We start from the raw sequence: 18,838 nt of genomic DNA, 5'->3' as shown, positions 1-18,838 counted from the left end.
GGCAGGAATGCCCTGTCAAGGAGATACAGTCATGTGTCAATAATGGTGATACGTGCCGAGAAATTTGTCATTAGGTGATTTTGTTGTTGTGTGAACATCATAGAGCGTACTTACACAAATCTAGATGGTATAGCCTGCTACACACCTAGGCTATATGGTATACAGCCTTTTGCTCCTAGGCTACAAACCTGTACAGCATGTTACTGTATTGAATACTGTAGGCAGTTGTAACACAGTGGTACATATTTGTGTATCTAAACATATTTAAACATAGGAAAAGGTACAGTAAAAATATGGCCTTAAAATCTTATGGGACCACTGTCAACATGCAGTGCATGACCGTAGGTGTGGTTGGCACATGAGTGTTAGTAGGGAGCTTTGAGAGCCTTTGAAGTGTCTGTTTCAGCTTATGCAGGCCTATGCCTGATCTTTTGCCATCACAGGGCCATCGGGATGTTAGCCTAGAGCTTGTGAGAAGTCCATATCTTTCTGGGGCAGTCCAGCATGGACAGCAAGCTACTTTACTTCCTTTGAGTTCTCTCTTTGCTCCTGGAACCTGGAGATTTTACTTGTTTTGAGTACAGCATGTGTGTGTGTATTTTGTAGGGGTGGGTGGAAGGGCTACTCAGAATTTCTTTTGGAGGTGTTTCTTTCTAACTGTGGTGTATCCTTTTTGGGGGAGGTCTTAGAATATGTGTGGTTTATAAAAGGGGATTATCTATGTCAACTCAGTATGTTATGTTACTGGAAGTAGAACCAGAACTGCATTTTGTTGCAGCCAAGCAGATTAAGTTCAGGGTTGGTTCACCAAATTGGCTGGTGAATGCTTGCCTGCTCTGTTCTCTGCCCATGTTTATTTAAGGTGTTGAGATAGTGTCCTTGATTACTGATAAATGTGTTGAGTTTTCTTAGGGTATTTCAACATTCTTATATTTAAAAATCATGTTGACATTACTGGAGTTTCATTGATTTTAAGCAATTGCCTCCTCAAACAGTGTGTCTCGTTTTTATATCCAGATCCCTTGAGATTGGAAGATTTTTTTTAGGACAGCTTGAGATACATTGTTTCTCCTGAAGCTTCTATTTTTACTAGGTATTTAGGTGTGCCCTTCTTTTTGTTTCCAGAAAAATTCTGACACTGGTAGTCTCACTGGAAGAGGGGCAAATATAGATACATTTTACAGCAGTAAATAGACTTTTATTTGGAAATGGATGGGTCTGATTTTTTTAAATATTGTTTGTAAAATTATAATTTAAAAATAGCCTGTATTGAAAACTACAATTAAAAAAAAAGACTAGGCTATTTAGAAAGTTGCTTTTTAATATTTTCTTTGTATATTCGGAGAATCATGAATATTAGTGTTAGAAGGGACTATCTGATCTAATATAGATTTTACAGAAACTTTTGGAACCACAGAAGTTAAATGGTGCGCCTGTGGCCAGCGTGGAGCCCACTGGATTTAGACTCTTGAGCTCCTGACAGCTGGCTGAGATGCATTGCCCTTTGTAGTATTCCACCCTGGCTTGACTCTGTGTGTGTGGAAAATCTGTGTGACTTCAGTTTCTAAGACGTGTTTTAATGAAAAAAATTTACCTGAGATACTAAGCATTTGTTGTATCCATAATGTATAATTTGCATGAAGGATAGATGGTGAATGATATATTTATCTTTCTTTTACCTGAAAATAATGTGGTTTCTACTCATTTGCTTTAGAACGTCCAGTTGCGGATAATGAGCGAATGTTTGATGTTCTTCAACGATTTGGAAGTCAGAGGAATGAAGTTCGCTTCTTCCTTCGTCATGAACGCCCCCCTGGCAGGGACATTGGTAGGTAGTGCTCTGTGAATCGTGACAGATACTTAAGCTTTTATTTTGTGCTGGGAGTAGTAGGTGGCACATGATGAGAAGCCAGGTAATTTGAGAGGTGAAGGAGAGGTTAGGAAGTGGAAACAGTGGAGATAGGCTGTCGAGGGGAGAAGTTTGACTATAGTTGTTTAATGCAGGTGGGAAGGAGTCATTAGAGCAGGGGGTTGAAACTATAAGAAAGGAAATACTTGTTAGGCAGGGTCCCTGATTAGGTCCTTCCACAGCCCTGAGGCAGAAAGTCCTCTTAGACAAGAGGAAGGATCCCTCTTCCATAATAACAGGACAGAAATAAAACTGTGGCAGATGTGGCTAAATTTGTGCATTTTGTGGGAGTAAGTTGAGGGATTTCTCATCTAAAAACATTTGTTTTCTCTGAGGTAGGAGTGATGATGGAGGTGGGTGGGAAGCTGGAGCTGTTTTGGAGATTAGGAGAGAAGGCTTACTAGGGAAGCCAGACTGCTGGGAACCATTGAGGCCAGTTGAGATTAGAGACCATGAGACCATACATGATTTTTCTCCAGTGGTGGTCTACAGCCCAGGTGAGTTGTAAGAAGAGAAGAAAACAAAGGTGTCTAGACAAAATTTTCTAGGCAATTGTCTAGAAAACTCAAGGTTTCTAGACAAATTCAATGGGAGGTCAGTGGGACAGGGGAGAAGAGGGTATTGGCAAGGTGATACCTCAGCTGGGTGGGGAAGAAGTGAAGACAGGAGGGGCTGTGGGGAAAGAGTAGACAGAGTTAAGAGGCTGTGAGTCTCAGTTAGATGAAAGAACAGGTGTGAGAGGAAATGAGTGAGACGCCTGAGATTGAAAGGAAATAGTGGTCAAACAGAAGGTTTGAATTGAAAATTTCGGAGGTAGAGGGTTTCTAGTGTTGTGGTCCCAGGTGGGGCCCTGAAATGAGGCTGAATTAGAGTGGAGACGAGAAAGCTAGAACTGAGAGGCTAGCATTTGGGCGGTAATGTCATCCAGAATGAAGGCAGGACTTGGAGGTGGAGAGAACAAGGGAGTCAATTGGTCACATCGTTAGTGACCAGGGATTGTGACCAGAGTTTATAGATGACTGTAGGGGGAGGGTGGAGAGAGAGTGTGGGTGGGAAGCAGCAGTAGACACTGGGGACACAGCCATCCCTGTGACCCAGCAGTCTTGTAGGATGTGGGAGAACGAGCAGGGTTATTGGACATTATAAAAGCTCAATTTTGGCTGAGCGTGGTGGCTCATTGCCTGTAATCCCAGCACTTTGGGAGGCTGAGGTGGGTGGATCACCTTAGATCAGGAGTTTGAGACCAGCCTGGCCAACATGACGAAACTCTGTCTCTACTAAAAATACAAAAATTAGGCCGGGTATGGTGGCTCACGCCTGTAATCCCAGCACTTTGGGAGGCCGAGGCGGGAGGATCACGAAGTCAGGAGATCGAGACAGACCATCCTGGCCAACATGGTGAAACCCTGTCTCTACTAAAAATACAAAAATTAGCTGGGCATGGTGGCATGTGCCTGTGATCCCAGCTACTCGGGAGGCTGAGGCGGGAGAATCGCTTGAATCATGGAGTTGGCGGTTGCAGTGAGCCGAGATGGCACCACGCGCTCCAGCCTGGTGACACAGCAAGACTCATCTGAAAAAACGAAAACAACAACAACAACAAAAAACAAAAATTAGCTGGGCGTCTGTAATCCCAGCTACTTGGGAGGCTGAAGTGGAAGAATCGCTTGAACCCGGGAGGCGAATGTTGCAGTGAGCCGAGATCACACCATTTGCACTCCAGCCTGGGCGACAGCGAGACTCCGTCTCCAAAAAAAAAGTTCAGTTTTATTAACTAACTGTTGCATTAACGCAAGTGTCTATATGGTACCTGACCATTAGGAATGATTAAATTTACAGTATGGGTTAGCTGAGGGGCAGAATTGACTTAGTTTGGCTCCTTCTACCCTACAGATGAGAAATGCTGATACTTAGGGGTTAAGTGACTTGTCAGAGGCCACACACCTAGAGGCAGAGCCAGGAGTGGAACCTGAATCACCTCAGCCAAGCTACCTGGTTGCCTTTCAGTATCACTGGTGTCTGTAATTTTATTTTAAGTAAACATGTATTTTTTTCCGTAGGCTTTTTTTCTTTTTTTTTTTTTGTAGTTTTATATTGGCATTTGCATCTTATTTTTTTTTTTTTTGTTCTCTATTTACATCACATGCACTCATTTAATTAGTTGAATTTTACCCATTCATCTACCTGTCCAAATATCTTGCTATATAGTACTGGATAAATTATTAAATAGTCTCTCAATAGTGCAATATGCAGTTTCAGTGTCAGTAATGTGAGAAATATAATCTGAAGATAAAGGAGCTGTTTTCACGTTGTCACAAAACACCAGTGCCACATAGTGTTGAAATTGGGATAAAACAAGGATTGTTTTTCAGTCTCCTTTATTAAGGTGTTAACTTACTGTTTTTGGTCTAGACCTCTCGATTAAGGATTAGGAGACTGTCACCATATTCTTTTTCCAATTCAATTAGGACCTGTGACCTTGAATGTATATGCAATTATGTTTGAGGCTCTTGCTGCTTACTTTAATTAGGTAACTGATGATACAAAGGAGAAACTAGTTAAGTGGTCTCTCTTTAAGACAGCAAAGAAAGCAATTATTCTGAAATTATAGAAGTTTTTTTTTCTTACAGAAATATTGTGGCAGATTACCTGAGCTATTTTGCCAGATAATTGAGCTGCATTTTAAAAATAAAAGCTGATCAATTAGAATTAGGTGCAAGTGTGATACTTGGCTCTGAGTAGACATGTTTATTTATTTGTTTATTAGCAACAGGAATTTGTGCTGATTCCTGACAGTTATAATAGACATTTTACTTAAGTTTCTTGGGAGGTAATTTGATAATTTTTTTAATTTCTGGGAAGTACAGGTATGAGCTTAATTTAATGTATTTTTAAAATTCTCTGTTGGTATTATTTGCTTCTTATAATGTATTAGTTTAAATTAAGACGTTTCCTTTTATGATACATTAAGTGGTACTGAAAGACCCATGTATTTTGGCTTTAAAAATTCTTTTTAGCCAAAAAAGCAGAATATATAGTGTTTCTGGATAGTACCTTCACAAACTTAAACAAATATTTTGCTTGAATAAATGTGGAAGTACTTCATAGTACTTACAAATTACCACAAAATGTTTGCAATAAACCAAATAATTAAGATATTACTTGTTCCTTTTTTTAAGTGCTTTCATCTCATAATAAGTTAAAAATATTGTTAGCGAGTACAAGGATGCATTGATGTAATTTTCAACTATTTCAGTGAAGTTTTTCTTGGTTTAACTACTGAGTAGCTAAATAGATGACTAGGAGGAGCACCTATAAGCAAATGGTATGAATTACTCATAGTCAGAAGTACATTACGTTTGTTAATTTTTCCTCCTTTGGTATGTGAATCAGACAGCTTTCCTAATGAATAGGTGGCATGTGATATTTAGTAGTGCTGAGTATTCACTGTTCCATGAAATTAATTTTGCAAAACACACTGAGTTATGAGACCTTAAGTCCATTGCTATTAGAAAATATTTTGTTTTAAGAATACATTCAACTTAAAATATCAAACAACAGTAATGACAGAACTCAGAAATGAACTGGTTCTTAAAATATCTGTCAACTCTAGTGTTAATGCATAGTTTTTGAATTTTGTCCTTAGCGAGTGGACCAAGATCTCAGGATCCAAGTTTAAAAAGAAATGGTGTAAAAGTTCCTGGTGAATATCGAAGAAAGGAGAACGGTGTAAGTTGTTGTTTTTATCCATACTGTATATACCACAGTGATACATATTTTTTAACTTTAAATCTTATTCATTATTACTTTGTTATTCAATGGGCTAAGGATGGCCGCTTTTTAAAGGTTATTTTAAATTTGTTTCATAGAAACTATTAATTTTAATGATCTGTATATGGCTGACTATTGGAAGAAGTTGTATGTTTAATGTGACACAAATTCAGACAAAATAAATGCTGAGCAAGTTTGAGGAAGTATTTCTTATTTGGTGATTTTATTTGTTGCAATCATCACTTTATTAAAAATGCAAAATTGGCCGGGTGCAGTGGCTCACGCCTGTTATCCCAGCACTTTGGGAGGCTGAGGTGGGTGACTCACCTGAGGTCAGGAGTTCAAAACCAGTCTGACCAACATGGAGAAACCCCATCTCCACTAAAAATACAGAATTAGCCGGGTGTAGTAGTACATGTCTGTAATCCCAGCTACTCAGGAGGCTGAGGCAGGAGAATCTCTTGAACCCGGGAGGCGGAGATTGCAGTGAGCCTAGGTCGCGCCATGGCACTCCAGCCTGGGCAACAAGAGTGACACTCTGTCTCAAAAAAAAAGGAAAATTATATATTTATACTCTTGCTATTGCATGTGAATTTGAGCATGCATCTTTGGTATATTTTGAAGACATTTCTTTTCAGCGGTCACTATTTTTAGTGCCATTAGGGATTAGCTAAACTACCTTTCTCCAATCATCAGTACATTTGTAGTAGAATTCAGATGATCTTAAGTACCATTTTCTCCTACTGTGTCTTTCTTCAGATTCTTCTTTTTCTTTTCTTTGATTTACTTATTTTTATTTTTATTTTATTTTATTGTTTTCTGGGATGAAGTCACATTCTGTTGCCCAGGCTGGAGTGCAGTGGTGTGGTCTCGGCTCACTGCAACCTCCATCCACCTCCTGGGTTCAAGCGATTCTCCTGCCTCAGCCTCCCGAGTAGCTGGGATTACAGGTGCCTGCGACTACACCCAGCTAATTTTTGTATTTTTAGTAGAGTCAGGGTTTCACCATGTTGGCCAGGCTGGTTTTGAACTCCTGACCTCAAGTGATCCACCCACCTCTGCCTCCCAAAGTGCTGGGATTACAGACGTTAGCCATGGTGCCTGAGCTTTTCTTTGATTTAATAATTATCTTACAATGATGAAAAGATGAAATGCAGATGATAAAAATGATCTTAGCCATTGTTTTAGTGCATATGGACACAATGTATCTCCTCCTCCACCAACTAGAGGCTGAGGCATGAGGATGACTTGAAGCCAGAAGTTTGAGGCTAGCCTGGGCAACAAAGTGAGACTGTGTTTCTATTAAAGAGATATATTATATCTTTATATATATATTTTTAAAAAGCTGCCAAGTGTTTCCAAAGCGATCATATTATTTTACATGCCCACCAGAGTTTTACTGTTTCCACATCCTTGCCAAAGTTTGGTATGGTCAGTCTTTTTAATTTTAGCCATTAAAATATATGTGTAGTGGTATCGCATTGTGGTTTTAATTTGTATTTCTCTAATGACTAATGATTTTGGACATCTTTTCATGTGCTTATTTGCTCTCTGTGTTTCTTCTTTGGTGAAATTATTTGTTCAAATCTTTTGCCCAGTTTTTTGCTCTCTCACTGAGTTTGAAAGTTCTAATAGTCTGGATCCAATTTTTTTTTTTTTTTTTAATGGAGCATACTTTTAGTGTTGTATCTAAGAACTCTTTGCCCAACCTAGGGTCATAGAGATTTTTTTTTCCTTTGTTTTCTTTTGGAAGTTTTGTAGTTTTCAGTTTTACCTCTAAATCTATGATCCCTATTGAGTTAATGTTTGCATATGGTGTGAGAATCAAAGTTCATTTTTTTTTTTTTTTTGATACAGAGTCTCACTCTGTTGCCTAGTCTGGAGTGCAGTGGCGCGATCTCGGCTCACTGCAACCTCCACCTCCTAGGTTCAAGTGATTCTCCTGCCTCAGCCTCCCGAGTAGCTGGGATTATAGGCGCCTGCCACCCCGCCCAGCTAGTTTTTGTATTTTTAGTAGAGATGGGGTTTCACCATATTGGTCAGGCTGGTCTCGAACTCCTGACCTCAGGTGATCCACTGACCTCAGGTGATCCACCCACCTCGGCCTCCCAAAGTGCTGGGATTACAGGCGTGAGCCACTGTGCCCGGCCCTGAGGTTTATCTTTGTAATATGAATATCTAATTGTATGAGCAGTATTTATTGGAAAGATTATTCTTTTTCCACTCAGTTGCTTTTGCACCTTTGTCTAAAATCAGTTGCCTCATGTATGTGGGGCTATTTTTGTACTCTCTATTCTGTTTGATTGATCTACTTGTCTATTTTGACGTCAATACCACATGCATTGGTCACTGGAACTTTTATAAGTCTTGAACTTTTATAAGTGAAACTTTATAAGTTTACACTAAAACTTACAGTGTAAGTTTTCCAGCTTGATTCTTTTCAGAGTTATTTTGGCTATTCTAGATGCTTTGTACTTCCATATGAATTTTAGAATCAACATCAATTTTTACAAAAATGCCTGTTTGGGTTTCAGTTGAGATTTTGTTGAATCAATTTGAGAATAATTGCTGTCTTGACAGTGTTGAGCTTCCAATTCATGAACATGGTGTAACTCTCCATTTATTTGCATTTTCTTTCAGCAGTTTTTGAGATTTTAGTATATACATCTTACCTATTTATTAAATTTATACCTAAGTATTTCATATTTTTGATACTATAAATGGTATTTAAATTTAAAAATTTTAAATTTCTAATTGTTTCTAATATATTGAAATGCACTTGACTTTTGCATATTGATTTTTTTTTTATCCTGTAGTCTTGCTATGTAACCTATTTATCTGGTAGCTTTTTTGTAGATTCCATAGCATTTTCTTCATAGATGATTATATTGTCTGTGAAGGCAGTTGAACTTTTTTCTTACCAATCTGGATGCTGTTTATTTCTCTTTCTTGTTTTATTGCATTGGCTAGAACCTCTAGGACAATGTTGAATAGATGTTGTGAGAGTGGATGTCCTTGCTTTGTTTCTGATGACTCAATGTGTCTTGAATTTTTTAGTGCTAAAGTATTTTTAAATGATATTCCAATGACTAAATTCTAGGTTTGCTGCCAGTGCCTCAATACCATGTTTAATATGATCAAACACTTCTGTTGTAATATAAATTACAGAACAAGGTAATTCTGAATTGTTCCATTTATGTCCCTGACTGTTGAAACTATTTAATTTTAAACTTACAACTTAAAATAAAAGATTATTGTATATTAGTATGTTTTACATCTTAAAAAGTCAATGTGGTGAGTATTAATATAAGAATTAATGGTCTGCTTGATATTATGAAAGAAAAATCGCTAAATAATTTTGTCATAGTTGGTTCAGATGAAGCTTTTACATAGACCTTTGAGGGCGGAATCTCTGTGGTAGTTTTATAGTAAGCTGGGATTGTGTTTATTTGTGTTTTTACTTGTAGGTTAATAGTCCTAGGATGGATCTGACTCTTGCTGAACTTCAGGAAATGGCATCTCGCCAGCAGCAACAGATTGAAGCCCAGCAACAATTGCTGGCAACTAAGGTAGTATCGTCTTCTTTTTTTTGGAGATGAAGGCTCACTCTGTCGCCTAGGCTGGAGTGCAGTGGCACGATCTTGGCTCACTGCAACCTCCGCCTCCTGAGTTCAAGTGATTCTCCTGTCTCAGCCTCTCAAGTAGCTGGGATTACAGGCAGACGCCACCACACCTGGCTAAATTTTTTATGTTTTGTAGAGATGGGGTTTCACCATGTTGGCCAGGCTGGTCTCAAACTCCTGACCTCAGGTGATCCGCCCACTTCGGCCTCCCAAAGTGCTGGGATTACAGGCATGAGCCCCCGTGCCCGGCTGGTAGTATCTTCTTTTAAAAGAGCTAACAGGCCACTATTGTTAATGTATGTATAAGGCTATTTACATTCTACCCCCATTAAGCCAGTTACCTCACAGATATGAGGTGACATTATCAACCCAAAAGCCACCTGCTGTTTGGTGCTCTCTTTGTGCTCTCTTTGAGTCCTTACTACAGCATTTTGTAGAAATCCTTGTATCATCCTAATTGTTCAAGATCTTTCTGACTCCTGATTCTGATCAAGATTAACCATGCTATGATGGGTATCAGTCAGACAGGAAAGGTGGAAAGAGCCCTTCATCTTTGCTTCTAGGAACTACTCTGGGCCACAGCAAGAGGAATATTAAAGTTCTAACATGGTATAACCATACCATAGATTAATCTTGGATCAGATTAATCTAATACTGTCCCCTTCTGGAGCTTGGCACCAATAACGGGCTGCTTGCCTTTATTTGGGGAACATTCTTTATCCACAAACTAACCCTAGTCCTGGCCTTGAACAAGGAAAATATAAGAAGCCACTCCATTACCATCAGAACTGCTGCTTCTCCTGCCAGCCATAGGCTTCCAATCTGACCCAAAAGCCAACAGACCTTTCTCTGTAAAGGGCTACATAGTAAATATTTTGGGCTTTGCAAACTTTGCTGCCTCTGTTGCAACTACTCAACTCTGCTGTTATAAGCAGTCATGGGTAATAGGTAAACAGATGGTGTGGCTGTGTCCCAATAAAACTTTACTTACAAAAACAAGATAGCAAGCTGGATTTGGCCTGCAGGCTATAGTTTGTCAACCCCTGGTCTAAACACCCAGGATCCACAACTAACAGTCCTTTAGTGATTATCAGGTCACTGAAGCTGGGGTAGACAATTGTTGGTTTGTCATGGGCAAAGTTACCCAATAGGGCTTTGAAATAATGGCCAGGAATTCTTCAAGGCAGTTCTCAAGGCAGTGTGGACTTCCATGTCTTACTTCCTAGGGTTCCCGTGCATCCATTTCTGTTTGTAATACCAGACCCTAGTTTTTCCAAAATCATGTATATCATTGCTTCTCAAACCTTAAGATACATATGAATCACCTGGGGATCGTGTTGAAAATGCATATTCTGATTCAGTAGGTGAGTTGAGGTTTGAGCTTCTGCATTTCTCACAAGCTTCCAGGTGATGCTGATGCACATTACATTGAGTAGCAAGGATATATAGTCAAATAAAAAGACTGGTTGTTGAAGAACAAATCTCTAAGCTTTTTAGTCTTCAAGGACTTAAAAACAAGTCCTTGTGGGTTTTTTTTTCTTTTGAGATGGGTTCTCACTGTGTTGCCCAGGCTGGACTTGAATTCCTGGGTTCAAGTGATCCTTCCGCCTTAGCCAGGGTTTTTGTTTTGATTATTTCCACGTTACTTATATGTTCTAGGCATACTAATCTAAGAAATAGTTTACCTGCGATTATAAATTGTGTGGCTCTGTTACTCAGTTAAAAATTTTAATGTAATAAAAACAAAATTTCTGCTATAACAAAAGTACCTTGAGGCAGGGGAAAGAAACAATTTCAGATTCCATGATTGCAGCTTTCTAAAGGTGTTAAATATTTCTTTAGCTCTTTTCAGTGACCATTTATTGAGTATATACTATGTAAAATATCATTCAAAGACATTCACATTTCACATTTCATTTAATCTTCACTATAGTAACATTGGTAGTTACTATTGATCATCCCTGTTTTATAGATGAAGAAACATAGACTTGCATGCTTGGTGAGGTTATGCAATTTGTTCAAGGTCTCGTAGCTAATAAGTGGCAGAGCTGGGTTTGAATCTAAATGTACTCCAAATCTTGTGCATTTAAATAGTTTCTTATAATGCTTCCCATTTCTACATGAGCTGCTTTTTAAAATTGTTGCAACAGTTTATGAAAACTAGTTCAAGAATTGCTGCATCCTTGCTGCGTAAGAACCACTTGGGTTAAAAATACTGATTCCTGGATCTTATCCCCAGAAGATTCTATGGTGGGCTCAGGAGTATCTGTTTTGAACAGACTTCCAGTGTGATTCTGATGGCAGTGTTTAGGAAGAAGGTGAGACCAGACCAGGGTTACAAGTGTACCTCAATCTCAACATCTAAGTGTTGCAGTTAGGCTATTTTGAGCTTAGTGGTGTACTTACCTAAAATGACATACCTAATGATTACTTTTATTTTTAGGAACAGCGCTTAAAGTTTTTGAAACAACAAGATCAGCGACAACAGCAACAAGTTGCTGAGCAGGAGAAACTTAAAAGGCTAAAAGAAATAGCTGAGAATCAGGAAGCTAAGCTAAAAAAAGTGAGAGCACTTAAAGGCCACGTGGAACAGAAGAGACTAAGCAATGGGAAACTTGGTGAGTTGTTCCTCATAGATTTACTTTTTTATACATTTATTTGTCTGGTTTTTTTGAGACAGGGTCTTACTGTGTTGTCCAGGCTGGTCTTTTGAACCGTGGCCTCAAGTGATCCTCCCACCTCAGCCTCCTGAGTAGCTGGGGTTACAGGTGCAAGCCACCATGGTTGATCTGTAGATAACTTTAAAGGGTATCTTTTGAAAAAATATAATTTACTGCAGTTTTGATGCTGCAGGTTCCTCTGAATTGAATTCAGCTGTTGAATGTTTTATACAGGATTTCTAAGATACCTTTGGAAAATGTAGCATTTTTTCCCCTTAATATTTTTTGACTGAAAATTTAATGAAGGCAAGGATTTTTATTCATATAATAGCTCCATCTATTACAATACCATTTTAATCAGAATGTTTGTGGTTTAATAGATCCACCTAATGTTATAAAATTGAAAGTTCTAAAGAAATTTTTATTGTTTCTAAAATTTGGAGTGTAATAATATTTTTAATGCAAATTCTGATAAAGATACATTGATATTGAAGCACAGAGATTTAGAGATGTCTCTGTTGATTTCACTTGCTTCTAAAAGAAGTCGGTTGCTTCCAGGACATTCTGAAACATTTTTCTACTGTTTATTAGAAAGTTCATTGTAAAGCCCGGTTGCCTGGGAAGTAGTCCATTCTTATTTTTCTTTTTAACTGTTGTTGCTGTTCTCTGTCTCATCTAGTGGAGGAAATTGAACAGATGAATAATTTGTTCCAGCAAAAACAGAGGGAGCTCGTCCTGGCTGTGTCAAAAGTAGAAGAACTGACCAGGCAGCTAGAGATGCTCAAGAACGGCAGGATCGACGGCCACCATGACAATCAGTCTGCGGTGGCTGAGCTTGATCGCCTCTATAAGGAGCTGCAGGTAGACCATAGCTGTTTGCTAAAAGCTGTACAACCTCCTTTCCAGAAACAGAGTTGCTCATATAAGTAGCAAGAGGTGCTAGATTTCAGTTGCCTTTCCTTAAAGAGAAGGCAGGTTGTGGGGGGAACCCAAACTCCAGAGAATCCAGAGTAAACTTTATAGTACCCTAGACAGGAAATTTGAGACATTCCTCATAACCACAGCTGGTGGTCTTGCACAGGTGTCACTTAATTTTAAACCATGAGATGAGAAGTGTGGAGGGGTGGAAAGGACCTCATATTTTTAGAAATTATATAATAGTTAACCATGTGATTAACTGTTTGAGACATTTTCTTCCTACTCCTTGGCTACCTTTTTTCCCCTCTCTTTTATTCAGCTAAGAAACAAATTGAATCAAGAGCAGAATGCCAAGCTACAACAACAGAGGGAGTGTTTGAATAAGCGTAATTCAGAAGTGGCAGTCATGGATAAGCGTGTTAATGAGCTGAGGGACCGGCTGTGGAAGAAGAAGGCAGCTCTACAGCAAAAAGAAAATCTACCAGTAAGTGGGCCGTTTTGTAATGGTTTTGGGGAGGAGGGAAAAAGATGACCAGCCCAGTGAGGTTACTCATAGGCATCTTCTTCAGAATCGTTACTCAGTGTGCCCTCAGGAAACAGATGCTGTTTATGGATCCTTAAAAGACAATCCGCTGCTTTTTTACTTTTTAATGTTATTACCTGTGTAGCTCTGTTTGTCTCTAATACTTGTAATAAAGTGTGGGTGAGAGTTCATTGGGGAGTGTTTATTTTGGAATGTTTTTTGTAGACTCTATGGCTAGATTCTGAAACTGCTCATTTTAAAAAGTAAGAAAATGTCACATCTTAGTTTCTAAGTCTGATCACCTGAGATGATTTTTAATACTAAAGGACCTGTGCTTCTTTCCTAAGGTTTCATCTGATGGAAATCTTCCCCAGCAAGCCGCGTCAGCCCCAAGCCGTGTGGCTGCAGTAGGTCCCTATATCCAGTCGTCTACTATGCCTCGGATGCCCTCAAGGCCTGAATTGCTGGTGAAGCCAGCCCTGCCGGATGGTTCCTTGGTCATGCAGGCTTCAGAGGGGCCGATGAAAATACAGACACTGCCCAACATGAGATCTGGGGCTGCTTCACAAACTAAAGGTAAAAAGTCCTGCACAGCCTAGTTCTTCCCTGTCCCCACTATTCTTTCTCCCAAGTTTGAGTTTAAAAAAAATCTTTGTATTCATTATTCATGTTTGAATTCTAAAAATCCTTTTGTATTCTTTGCTAGTGTAATGATACGTTTAAAAAATTAAAATTGATACCCTGGTTGTACAAGGATGATTTTTCTTAACTCTAAATAATACAATTCTATTCAGGAAATGAAATAAAATATAATATCTTTATAAACCTGAAAATTGTTTTAAAAAGTTCCTTCTTGTTACTAAGGAAATTTTGATCTGATATTAATAACTTGAGAACTTTTCTTTTTGGGTAAAAACATATGTGTTTGTGTTGTCATCTGTATAGAATGTGAGGTTCTGAATCTATTATGTTGATGAGTGGTGTTAAATATTCATATCTGCTTACATGTGAGAATTTGCTGATAATTTTTAGAATAACATTAAACATATCGGGAGATTAAAAGTGAAAATAGCAGAGACTCCTTGTGTTAGTGATCTTTGCATTCTGTGTACTTCTCAGATACATGGAGAGGTAGAAGCCATAGTTTTGTAATGGGAGGAGAAAGTGTGGGGAGAATTGTAGAAAAATTGGGGTAAAGCATCCTTTAATGACCTTATCATTCAGACCCCTGGACAGAAGAAGTAATAGCCAGTATCTCTTACAATTATCATATGCAAAAAAATAGCTGATTTTCAAATTATTTGTTATTTTACCATAACTACTACTGTGAAGTAATAGTACCATGCAGTCTGGATTTTATTGTGGAAAGAGTTATATTTGCTTTGTTTCTGTAAGGAAAAATGAAAGCAGTGGCTTTTGAAATTTAAGTATCAGTGTAGAAAAAAACCTGAATATACTGATTTGTGAAAGACTGCAGTTGAAGTCCTGGATTAAGGATCCACATATTTACTTTTGTGTTGTGCATGTATCACTTAAAATATCATTTATAAAATACACCTTAGACCCTTAGGTCTCTTGAATTGTAAAGTATTTTCTGGATGTGATGGTGATGTTTTCTAACACAGTGAAGAATAATGTGTCTTTGCTGGTTCAAGCAGACTTGCTGTGACTAATTTTAAATTGCTTGAGTAAAGTGGAAGCATCTTAAATTAGAAATATAAAATATAATACAGTATTTTCTAAGTAAATTTATTGGGGTGTTGTGAGTCTGGAATTTAAAGCTGTTTTTAGAGATTAAAAGTCTTAGCAGTAAAAATCATTAAAAATCTCTTTAGAATGCTGAGTTATTTGTAGCTGCTTTTCTTTATTTTAGGCTCTAAAATCCATCCAGTTGGCCCTGATTGGAGTCCTTCAAATGCAGATCTTTTCCCAAGCCAAGGCTCTGCTTCTGCACCTCAAAGCACTGGGAATGCTCTGGATCAAGGTGAGATTTATTTGTGCTACTCTTGAACATTAAATTTTGGTCATCTGAAAGGTGCTGTGTATTCTTTTTAGATAGTCCATTTTCTCTTTTCTCTCTTTCTTTCTTTTTTTGTTTTTTTTAAAGACAGGATCTCACTCTTGTCATCCAGGCTGGAGTGCAGTGGTGTGCTCATGGCTCACTGGTGCAGCCTCCACCTCCTGGGCTCAAGTGATTCTCCTACCTCAGCCTCCCTAGTAGCTGGTACTACAGGTGCATGCCACCATGCCTGACTAATTTCTGTATTTTTTGTAGAGATGGGGTTTCACCATGTTGCCCAGACTGGGCTCCTGGGCTCAAGTGATCTACCCGCTTCCACTTCCTAAAGTGCTTGGATTACAGGCGTGAGCCACTGCACCCGCCTGATAAATCATTTTCTAGTGTGTTAACACTAGGGACAATATTTAACAATATTTATTTCCAGAACACCTTAATTTAGCTGGAGAACTCAGGTACGATCATTATAGTGCTTGGATTATCCTTTTATTAGTTTAATTAAAAAATAGGAACGTGCTTTGTGGACACAGATTTTCAGGGAGATTTAGGGGAGAGAAACTTACGAGTGAATGAGATACTTTATTCTAAACAGTTTGAATGTCATTGTGATTTTTTTGTCTTTAGTTGATGATGGAGAGGTTCCGCTGAGGGAGAAAGAGAAGAAAGTGCGTCCGTTCTCAATGTTTGATGCAGTAGACCAGTCCACTGCCCCACCTTCCTTTGGTACTCTGAGGAAGAACCAGAGCAGTGAAGATATCTTGCGGGATGCTCAGGTACCTACAAATATCCTGGTTTTTAAAATTTAATAGTAATTCTATAATGCAGTTTTTAGAAGGGATAAAGTATTGTGTGAGGGAGAGCAGAAGAAACAGGATGTACCTAGGAGATTAGAAAATACATTAGCATTCTGTTATTTTAATTTCTCTTGCGTGAGTCTGTTTGTGCTCTCACACCCGGTGGGAGAATGGCTGACATGCTTGTTTTGGGTCGTATTTCATGTGATTCTCTAAAAAGTATAAGTGCATCGAAGAACACTGTATTTGTATTGTTCAAGTATCTTATTTCTTCAAAGTTACAAAATGCTTGTGTGGTGAATTTTCTGTAACTGTTACAGTCTTAATCCTTGATAACCAGGTTATGTGTGAGTGCTCCAAGTTAGGTGTGTTTTATTACAGTTGTCTAGATTGCATGAAATTCCAGTGAACAAGAATGGTTTCCCATTATTGATGCCATCTGAATATGAAAGATGACAGTAAAAGTTTTCAAGTGGGCACTTAAATGTATTAAAATTGCCCAGATAGGAAGTGGAAACAAGGAGGAAGTCATAAAGGGAAGAGATTGTATTGCATTAATGAAATCCATTATTTTTTTTTTTTTTTTTTTATTGATCATTCTTGGGTGTTTCTCGCAGAGGGGGATTTGGCAGGGTTACAGGACAATAGTGGAGGGAAGGTCGGCAGATAAGCAAGTGAACAAAGTTCTCTGGTTTTCCTAGGCAGAGGACCCTGCGGCCTTCCGCAGTGTTTGTGTCCCTGGGTACTTGAGATTAGGGAGTGGTGATGGCTCTTAACGAGCATGCTGCCTTCAAGCATCTGTTTAACAAAGCACATCTTGCACCGCCCTTAATCCATTCAACCCTGAGTGGATACAGCACATGTTTCAGAGAGCACAGGGTTGGGGGTAGGGTCACAGATCAACAGGATCCCAAGGCAGAAGAATTTTTTCTTAGTACAGAACAAAATGAAAAGTCTCCCATGTCTACCTCTTTCCACACAGACACGGCAACCATCCAATTTCTCAATCTTTTCCCCACCTTTCCCCCCTTTCCATTCCACAAAACCGCCATTGTCATCATGACCCGTTCTCAATGAGCTGTTGGGTACACCTCCAAGACGGGGTGGTGGCCGGGCAGAGGGGCTCCTCACTTCCCAGTAGGGGCGGCCGGGCAGAGGTGCCCCTCACCTCCCGGACGGGGCGGCTGGCCGGGCAGGGGGCTGACCACCCCCACCTCCCTCCTGGACGGGGCGGCTGGCCGGGCAGAGGGGCTCCTCACTTCCCAGTAGGGGCGGCCGGGCAGAGGCGCCCCTCACCTCCCGGATGGGGCGGCTGGCCAGGCGGGGGGCCGAACCCCCACCACCCTCCCGGACAGGGCGGCAGGCTGGGCGGTGGGCTGACCCCCCCACCTCCCTCCCGGACGGGGTGGCTGGCCAGGCGGGGGGCTGACCCCCCACCTCCCTCCCGGACAGGGCGGCAAGCTGGGCGGTGGGCTGACCCCCCCACCTCCCTCCCGGACGGGGCGGCTGGCCGGGCTGAGGGGCTCCTCACTTCCCAGTAGGGGCGGCCGGGCAGAGGCGCCCCTCATCTCCCGGACGGGGCGGCTGGCCGGGCGGGGGGCTGACCCCCCCACCTCCCTCCCGGACGGGGCGGCTGGCCGGGCGGGGGGCTGACCCCCCCACCTCCCTCCCGGACGGAGCGGCTGGCCGGGCAGAGGGGCTCCTCACTTCCCAGTAGGGGCGGCCAGGCAGAGGTGCCCCTCACCTCCCGGACGGGGCGGCTGGCCAGGTGGGGGGCTAACCCCCCCACCTCCCTCCCGGACGGGGCGGCTGGCCGGGCGGGGGGTTGACCCCCCCACCTCCCTCCCGGACGGAGCGGCTGGCCGATCAGAGGGGCTCCTCGCTTCCCAGTAGGGGCGGCCGGGCAGAGGCGCCCCTCACCTCTCGGACCGGGTGGCCGGCCAGGCGGGGGGCCGAACCCCCACCTCCCTCCTGGACAGGGCGGCAGGCTGGGCGGTGGGCTAACCCCCCCACCTCCCTCCTGGACGGGGCGGCTGGCCGGGCGGGGGGCTGACCCCCCCACCTCCCTCCCGGACGGGGCGGCTGGCCGGGCGGGGGGCTGACCCCCCCACCTCCCTCCCGGACGGGGCGGCTGGCCGGGCGGGGGGCTGACCCCCCCACCTCCCTCCCGGACGGAGCGGCTGGCCGGGCAGAGGGGCTCCTCACTTCCCAGTAGGGGCTGCCGGGCAGAGGCGCCCCTCACCTCCCGGACGGGGCGGCTGGCCAGGTGGGGGGCTAACCCCCCACCTCCCTCCCGGACGGGGCGGCTGGCCGGGCGAGGGGGCTCCTCACTTCCCAGTAGGGGCGGCCGGGCAGAGGTGCCCCTCACCTCCCGGACGGGGCGGCTGGCCCGGTGGGGGGCTAACCCCCCCACCTCCCTCCCGGACGGGGCGGCTGGCGGGGTGGGGGGTTGACCCCCCCACCTCCCTTCCGGACGGGGTGGCTGGCCGGGCGGGGGGCTGACCCCCCCACCTCCCTCCCGGACGGAGCGGCTGGCCGATCAGAGGGGCTCCTCACTTCCCAGTAGGGGCGGCCGGGCAGAGGCGCCCCTCACCTCTCGGACCGGGTGGCCGGCCAGGCGGGG

The 18,838-nt window shown here is 42.0% G+C and overlaps 1 protein-coding gene across 2 annotated transcripts in view; it reads left to right on the top strand.

The window, feature by feature from the left end:
- TP53BP2 (tumor protein p53 binding protein 2) overlaps window positions 1-18,838 on the top strand; it is a 69,044-nt gene that overhangs the window by 29,805 nt on the left and 20,401 nt on the right. For both annotated transcript variants that reach the window (XM_031016189.3, XM_031016185.3), the window contains 9 exons: window positions 1,715-1,828; window positions 5,556-5,638; window positions 9,148-9,249; window positions 11,747-11,921; window positions 12,643-12,824; window positions 13,201-13,365; window positions 13,752-13,980; window positions 15,278-15,388; window positions 16,046-16,194. In XM_031016189.3, the coding sequence (XP_030872049.2) occupies window positions 1,741-1,828; window positions 5,556-5,638; window positions 9,148-9,249; window positions 11,747-11,921; window positions 12,643-12,824; window positions 13,201-13,365; window positions 13,752-13,980; window positions 15,278-15,388; window positions 16,046-16,194 (1,284 nt within the window). In that variant the 5' untranslated portion in view covers window positions 1,715-1,740. The remainder of the gene's footprint in view (window positions 1-1,714; window positions 1,829-5,555; window positions 5,639-9,147; window positions 9,250-11,746; window positions 11,922-12,642; window positions 12,825-13,200; window positions 13,366-13,751; window positions 13,981-15,277; window positions 15,389-16,045; window positions 16,195-18,838) is intronic.

The sequence above is a fragment of the Gorilla gorilla genome, chromosome 1 (assembly GCF_029281585.2).
Source record: "Gorilla gorilla gorilla isolate KB3781 chromosome 1, NHGRI_mGorGor1-v2.1_pri, whole genome shotgun sequence".
NCBI classification, from domain to species: Eukaryota; Metazoa; Chordata; class Mammalia; order Primates; family Hominidae; genus Gorilla; species Gorilla gorilla.
This window is presented reverse-complemented; position numbering and strand designations above follow the sequence as displayed.